Source organism: Trichomycterus rosablanca, chromosome 14, assembly GCF_030014385.1.
Source record: "Trichomycterus rosablanca isolate fTriRos1 chromosome 14, fTriRos1.hap1, whole genome shotgun sequence".
Lineage (NCBI taxonomy): Eukaryota > Metazoa > Chordata > Actinopteri > Siluriformes > Trichomycteridae > Trichomycterus > Trichomycterus rosablanca.
In genome coordinates, this window is record NC_086001.1 from 252,501 (window position 1) to 260,916 (window position 8,416).

The 8,416-nt window shown below is 43.9% G+C and overlaps 1 protein-coding gene across 1 annotated transcript in view; it reads left to right on the forward strand.

Moving 5' to 3' along the window:
• Positions 1-4,512, forward strand: part of LOC134326898 (mucin-2-like) — a 9,140-nt gene extending 4,628 nt beyond the window's left edge. Inside the window, exons 2-7 of the mRNA XM_063009014.1 lie at positions 1-1,158; positions 1,913-2,008; positions 2,980-3,213; positions 3,324-3,471; positions 3,554-3,580; positions 3,666-4,512. The exon at positions 1-1,158 is cut by the window's left edge and continues 1,041 nt beyond it. Coding sequence (XP_062865084.1) covers positions 1-1,158; positions 1,913-2,008; positions 2,980-3,213; positions 3,324-3,471; positions 3,554-3,580; positions 3,666-4,210 — 2,208 coding nt within the window. The 3' untranslated portion in view covers positions 4,211-4,512. The remainder of the gene's footprint in view (positions 1,159-1,912; positions 2,009-2,979; positions 3,214-3,323; positions 3,472-3,553; positions 3,581-3,665) is intronic.
• Positions 4,513-8,416: the final 3,904 nt, after the last annotated feature.

Here is an 8,416-nt window from a genome sequence, read left to right on the forward strand (position 1 = left end):
TCCCCAACCTCAGCCTCAACCCCAAGTTTCCCTGGATTCTCCACTGTAGGCCAGACTTCATTTAGTGCTCCCACTTCTCCAACCTCAGCCACAACCCCAAGTTCTCCTGGATTCTCCATTGTAGGCCAGACTTTATTAAGTACCCCCACTTCCCCAACCTCAGTTATGACTTCAAGTTCCTCTGGACTCTTCACTTCAAGCCAGATTTTCTTAAGTACCCCCACTTCTCCAACATCAAACAAGACTTCAGGTTTCCCTGATTTCTCCAAATTAGACCAGAGTTCCATAATTTCCTCAACTTCCACCACCGCAGGAGGGGTTTCCACTAATACTCCCACTTCCACCACCTCAGTCGCGACTTCAAGTTCTCCTGCCTCCCCCACCTCAGGCATGGCTCTGTCAAGTGCCCCCACTTCCCCAACCTCAGCCACAACCCCAAGTTCCCCTGGATTCTCCACTGTAGGCCAGACTTTATTAAGTACCCCCACTTCCCCAACTTCAAACAAGACCTCAAGTTCTCCTGGACTCTCCGCTTTAGGCCAGAGTTCCATAATTTCCTCAACTTCCACCACCTTGGGAGGGGTTTCCACTAATTCTCCCACTTCCACCACCCCAGTCGGGACTTCAAGTTTCCCTGCATCCCCCATCTCAGGCATGGCTCTGTCAAGTACCCCCACTTCCCAAACCCCAAACAAGACTTCAAGTTCCCCCGGACTCTCCACTTCAGACCAGAGTTCCTTAAGTATCTCTTCTTTCCCCACCCCAGGAGGGGTTTCCTCCACTTCCATTCCTCCAGGAACTGGTTCCCTGACCTCCCCCACTTTGCACCCACCAGGACCAGATGAGTTGACCGGACAGCCAGGCGAGATAGCCTGTGACTTCTGTGACCAAACCAATTGCAGGTACAAGGCAGTCAAGTCCTGCTTGATGTGCTCACTGTCTTACTGCACCCATCATCTCAAAATACACCAGAGACAAGTACGAGTGAAGGGGCATATGCTGGTGGCACCATGCGCTGAGATGGACCAGCGTGCATGCCTAACCCATGGTAGACCTCTGGAGCTGTACTCTGTTAATGAAGACAGGCTCGTTTGCAGCCTCTGTGTGCAGGAGGGGATGAAGGTCGTGTCCGTGGATCAGGAGCGAGAGAAGAGACAGGTACAGTTTACACTCATCATTCACACCAACTCATTCAGGCACCAACTGACGGGTGCTGACCGCCCTATTTAACTCAACCTTGGACCACCCCCACAGAGCAGGTATTATTTAGGTGGTGGATGATTCTCAGCACTGCAGTGACACTGACATGGTGGTGGTGTGTTAGTGTGTGTTGTGCTGGTATGAGTGGATCAGACACAGCAGCGCTGCTGGAGTTTTTAAACACCGTGTCCACTCACTGTCCACTCTATTAGACACTCCTACCTAGTCGGTCCACCTTGTAGATGTAAAGTCAGAGACGATCGCTCATCTATTGCTGCTGTTTGAGTCGCTCATCTTCTAGACCTTCATCAGTGGTCACAGGACGCTGCCCACGGGGCGCTGTTGGCTGGATATTTTTGGTTGGTGGACGATTCTCAGTCCAGCAGTGACAGTGAGGTGTTTAAAACTCCAGTAGCGCTGCCGTGTCTGATCCACTCATACGGCTGTAATAGCATATTTAAACAAAAATGGTACAAAGAAGGAATAATAATAAATGCAGGAGGGAATTTGTTTGCTGCTTTTTGTTGGGTGGAGAATTTACCATCCTCGAGCAGGAGGACGTTGGATGTGATGGTAAATCTACTCCAGTTGAATTTTGACCTCAGGTGAAGCTGAACCACTGATCGTTGGCTGATTAAATGGAAGCAAAGTTAAAAGCTGTGGGGTTACCGGTGTAGAAAATGTGATCACGTGTAAATGTGTTTAATCACAGAGCAAGATAAACCATGAGATAGACGTCATGAAGGAGAAGATACACCAGCGAGAGGAGAAAGTGATCCATTTTAACCAGTCAGCAGCGACCTGTGTGGTGAGTCTCTATCTGAACTATATTTATTCAGTTTGTATTTCTGTATTTAGGGGTCATGGGGGGTTCTTTTAATTTGGCATGGTTTTAAACCCTTCCTGATGTGACCCTCCTTATTTTTATCCGGGCTTGGCGCTCGTGCTGGTGCACCTCCCAGTGGCTCGGCTGTTTGGCCCCAATGACCAATTCTTTCCTCTACTTGTCCCATTCCAGAAGTGGTTTCCTGCAATTCCCTTACTTCCACCCCCTCAGTCATGACTTCAGGTTCTCCTGCTTCCCCTACCTTAGGCACGGCTTTGTCAAGTATCCCCACTTCCCCAACTTCAGTCAAGAGTTCCCCTGGACTCTCCTCTTTAGGCCAGATTTCTCTAAGTTCCTTAACTTCCCCAACCTCAGTTACAACCAAGTTCCCTTGAATTCTTCACTTTAGGCCAGAGATCCATAATTTCCTCCACCACCCCAATTCCCTCCTGCAGTCCCCCCACTTCCACCATCTCAACCATGACTTCAAGTTCCCCTTCTCTCCCCACTTTAGACGTGGATTAGTCAAGTACCTCAACTTCCACAACTTTAAGCAAGACTTCCACCACCACAGAAGTGGTTTCCTGTAGTTCACCCATGTCCTCAACATCCACCCTGGATTCTTCATCTTTGACTTCCTTAAGAACCCCTTCTCCTCCACTTCCATTTCTCCAGGAACTGGTTCCCTTATCTCCCCCACTTTGCACCCACCAGGAGCAGATGAGTTTACTGGACAGCCAGCGGCTCGGCTGTTTGGCCCCAATGACCAATTCTACCAATGATTCTTGTCTGTGGTGATTGACGGCCTTTATTCTAAATTATAAGCATATGTTAACAAAAATGTAGCAGATCCATGAATTAGAAGAGTGTCTACATACTTTTGGTGATGTTTAGAAGCAGTATGTTCAAATCTATCAGTTTAAGAACCAGCACTGACACCCCCCACTTCACAGGATCTGGTTAAGCAGGAGGAGGAGAAGATAAAGGAGGTGTTTAGAGATATTAAAGAGATAGTTAAGAGGGCAGAGGAGGAGGCACTGCGCCCTCTAATGGACAGAAGAATGGAGGTGGAGACCGATGCAAAGGATCTTGTGAAGGATCTACAGGATGAAATAACCAAATTTAAAACCGCCATCTCAGCTCTACAGCAGATAAGTTCTGCAGAAGATCCCATCGTCTTCCTGCAGGTCAGTAACCAAACGCTTTTATCTTAATATTGTTTTTTTTTCTGTTCTCAATCAAAATGTCTTAATTGTTCTGCCAAATTCTGTTAATAAAATGTGCCTTTTTGTCTTAGACATATCCCAGTAGCATAAAGTTAAACAAGGATAAAGACTGGAATAAAGTCGACTTGGACACCAGTCTGACTTTCGGCACCATGAGGAACATACTGGTGACCATGATGGCTGATACAAAGACGGAATTTGAAAAGCTGTCCAGTATTGGTGAGGAAATCTTTTTAAATGCATCTTGACTTTAGATTTAAAACTTTTGTGTTTTTAATTCATGTTTATATTTTTTTTATAGAAACTTGGAGGATTAAGAAGTTTGCAGGTGAGCACTGTGAGCCTTTATGATCACGTCCTTTATGATACACAGTAGAAGCATTTTAATGACCTACCTGTCTGTGATGTTTTAGTAAACGTGACCCTGGATCCAGACACGGCCAACCCTCAGCTCAACATATCCGAGGACAGGAGGGAGGTGAGCAGCCTGAAAGACGACTCCATGAAGAAGACGGGTGTGGACCAAGACGACAGCTTCGATAGGTTTGATGTGTTTGGGAGCATCTTGGGCAGTTGCTGGCTGGCCGAAGGCAGGGCGTACTGGGAGGTAGAGGTCGGAAACAAGCGAGGATGGGACGTCGGGGTGGCACTAGAGGAGGCCAACAGGAAGGGTGACCTGTCTCTAAAGCCCAGCCAAGGCTACTGGGTGATCGTTCATTACGACGGTGAGCATTACGCAGCTCTGGAGGACTCACCCATCCTGTTGTGTCTTCAGAACAAACCCAGTAAAGTCGGCGTCTTCGTGGACTTTCAGGAGAAGCTGGTGTCCTTCTACGACTTAGGAGCCAAAACTCACATTCACTCGTTTACAGACTGTGATTTCGGAGGGGGGGTTCGACCGTACTTCAGCCCTCACCTCAATCATGATACACCACTGGTCATTTGTCCTGAAATCTAAGAGGTCTGGTTAATAATACAGCTGGACATACGTCCGTTTGCTCTGAGAGTTTGATATGTTTAGATTTTAATGCCTTAATTATATAATATAATGATCTCTGGTTTTCCTGACAATCGTTTAGTAATAAATCAGTCAAATATTTCACACTGATGTAGATTAAGAAGAACCTTTCTAGTGAAAAGGCTCTAATTTTATGGATGATGCTTTATAGATGGTGTGCAGACTTTTCTGAGTTGTTAATTCTGTCATTTCGGACAGCAAACGCCAATAAATCCTAATAAAACACTACATGCAGGATTCAACCTCGTTCTACTTCTTCCACTAAAGCACCACTATTCACATCAAATATAAAAGAATGAAGTTTCATAATAACATCCAGCGATTTAACATTTCATATCACACATCATTTCGTTGTTCATTTACATCAACCACTTTATCTTAGTCAGGGTCGCAGTGGGTCAGGTTCCATCCGAAATCATTAGCGTGAGCCATGAACACCCTGGACAGGATACCGATCCAATGCAGGGTTTTGACCCTTACGTCTGTGTAGATGCCCGGTCAGCTGATCTCAGCTCTGGATGGCTAGTGTAATGGACAGTTGTGTAACACATATGATTACTTTAATCTTAGAAGCTGAAATGACCTCTTAATCATCGTGAGATTCTAAACAAAACGGGTTTGATAGAATCTGTTAAAATCTCAGGCGTCACCACCAGTCACGTAGGAGTATTTCATTTAGAGCAACGTTTTATAAATGATAATAATAATTAATGTCATTAACTTTAATAATTAACTACAGTTTTGCTGCTTTTACCTTCTTTAGGAATAAGTAAATCTTTATAATAAGTAAAAAAGTACAGCGGTACCTTGGAACTGGACCTCAGTCGGTTCTGGGTTCTGGGAGTGGTGTTGAGTTTTAAAGACGTTGAGTTAAACACACTGAAATACAATTACTAACAGTTACACATCAATAAAAATACAATAAAAGCTGCACTTTAGTTTTACTTCTTTATTGTTTCCTGATGCTTCTTAATGGTGGAGATGCTTGATGTTGGAATACCGTATTCCCTTCAGCACTGGCGCATTCACATGAGAAGAGACAAAACCGCTTCTGCGCCGCTGTGCCGTTATTTCCTATGAAGTGTGACGGCGGTGCACAAAACTCATCGTGACTGATTGTAGTAAAACAGTGAGTGAGGAATGTGATTAGTGGAGGAACTTATGAGCAGTAATAATGAAGAGAAGTTTAGTGCTCCTGTCTCCTTCTTTTACTACATTAAACCACGTTAAGCTTTATTTTCAACCAGAAGCGTTTTAGACTCTGGGAGAAGCTGATTCTGATTCTCACCATTTCTCAGAAGCTGGAGCTGTAACACAAGTTTAAAAGTGAAACAGGGAGGAGAATCCAGATAAACACAGATACATGTGGAGCTGTAACCCTGGATCTGAACCTTATTCCACACTGATGCAGATTCAGCTCAGATTCACACTTGCGGCTGGTTGTTGTTCATTTGAAATTAAATAAATATATTTTTTTACAAAGAAACTGAACACGTCGAGTTTAAGGGAACAAAGGCCGGCGACTTTCCATGATTTTGAGTTTAGGGAACGTCAAGTTACAAGGTACCACTGTTTAGAATTTTCATCTCAACTTTATTGGTCACAGAAAAAGTATGAATTTTAAATAACCAACAAACTGTTCTTACATTTTTGTAACACGACATTAAATAAACATAACACAATTATATTCTTACATCAATAAAATAAATGAATTCAGTTAAACCTTCCCAGCTCTGAGATTTACAGTAAAGAAATCAGTTACTGAACCGCTTTAGTTTGTGTTACGGCATTTAGTTCTAGAACAGATGTACATTTAAAATGTAAACATAATCATAACTTTGTTATTATTATAATAAATATATAATAGTGAAGGTTACACACATAATATAAATGTTTACTGTAGAAATGTTCTAGTGCGAGTATCACATGGTTCCATTATATAGAAGCCACCACGTCCAGAATACAAAGAGAGTAAAAAGAGAATCCAGCTGTAATAACCTGATGACAAAATGTTGCCGGATGGCTTGAAAGCAGCAGAAACAGCAGTTACATCCCATGTTTACATGTACTAACCAAACTTTACTTCATTTTAATTCCTGAAGTTAACCCCTGCTTTAGATTCCACATTTTTTTACATCAGCGATTTTCCGGATCTTGCGGAACACCGGCTCATATGGAGGAATTCCTCTGAATGTGACCATGCTGTTCTCCACCCCACGCTCCCTCAGCTTCTGCTGGATCTGAACAACAAAACATCCATCCTGTTAGTAACTAACCCAGGATACAGAGAGGAATTCTTTATATATATTTTTTTTCTCCCTTTTAGTGCATCCAATTGCCAGATTGCGTCATGCTTCCTCTCCACTAATGCCGATCACTGCTCTGATTGAGGAGAACGAAGCTAACCCACATCCCCTCCGACACGTGGGCAGCAGCCATATGCATCTTATCACCTACACTTGACGAGTGCAGTGCAGCTCAGCGTTGTGTACGGAGAGACACACCCTGACAGCACTCTCTTTTCGTCTCTGTGCATCCAGCAGAGGTCGTCATTGCATTACTTATGAAAGAGTCCCTATCCGGCTTAATCCTGCCTCTATCTGAACAACAGGCCAATCGTCGTTCATGTGTACGCTCAGCCCAGCCGGCAGGCAGAGCCGAGCCTCGATACGATATACTCAAGATCCCAGCTCTGGTTCCAGTGCGTGTTTTTACAGCTGCGACACCTGAGCGATCTTAGAAAGGAATTCTTTACAATAAACATGATAGAGGAGCCAAATCCAGGGGCTGATGATGATGATAATCACTGTTTGTGCTGCTGGATTGAGGAGGAACCGAACGTTACTATATCGGTGGAACCTGGAGGAGAAACAAACTCACCCTTTCCAAGATTTCAGCCTTTGCCGCAGGTTCGTTAACATCTTGATCTGATTGAATCTTTATCCTGATGAACTGCTGCTGACCTGTGATCACTGCACACAGAAATACAAGCATGTTTAAAGCCTGATGGGTAAAATTTATTTATGTATTTATATCTTTCTACTTGTATTGGGTAAATAAAGATTGAGAGAATAAACACATCACACATTCTTCTTTTTACTTCCTTTTACTAAACGTCCCAACTTTTCTGGACACGTGGTTTGTAAAGGCATTGCAAAAATAATTGTCTGTTTATTTACTGTAAATAAGAGAGTAAACAGAATTATAACTTACCTCTGTAACAGAGCGAGGGGAAAAGCCTTGAGCAGGACAGATCACCCACGCTGCCACCAATAAAACCAACACAGATTTCATCTTTTGCACCATTATTAGGTTCTCCACTGAGCCAGCTAACGTTGGTGAACGGGGTCTGGTCCATCCACTTCCAGGAGTCTCGGAACAGGCCGATCCAGGTCGCCACATTGACCAGAGTGATCTTCGCCTGTATAGCTGAGTTTTCGGTGTCGTCTCTGATGGTGGCCAGGTCGGTGTGGTACTGCCTGCAGTAGCTTCGAGCTTGACTCCACGTCTTGAGACCGGAGTAGTAAACGTACCTGTCGGTGCCGGAGTTCCTGTCTGAGGGAGTTAAACGAGACGTCATAAATACCTCTTGGTGTTCAAGATTGTGTTACCAATTGTGTATCAGAATTTTAATCATACTGCACAAGTAGGGTAGGGGTTCCAACCAGACTCCTCCACCCCCTGTGTAAGCAGCTATTAGGGCTTACAGTAACAACCAGACCCAGTAACCAATCACTAGAGCGCTACTAAAGTCCTGGTTTTAAAAAATCACAGATTTCACTGATTTTTAAACAGAAGATTTTACAGCGATTATTAAATTACACTCATAATTGAATGATGGAATTAGTGGACGCTACAACACAGCATAGCCTCGTGTAACGTTTACGTAAATACTCGTCCATGGTTTCACACCCCCCTCTGGTTCCAGAGAATCGGTCGGGAGTTCTGTCTAACCGATTGCTGGTATAACCGAGCGTCTTTAGAGTTTGATGAGTTAATAAAGAAAGAAATAAACTCTACATTATTAAGACGTAATACTTTACTGGCTTGTTTTTGCGATATGTAACCACACATCAAACATGAGGTCTGTCCGAAAACCTAGTGATCTCTCTGATGGGTGATGGGGGGTTTCACACTACACCATCT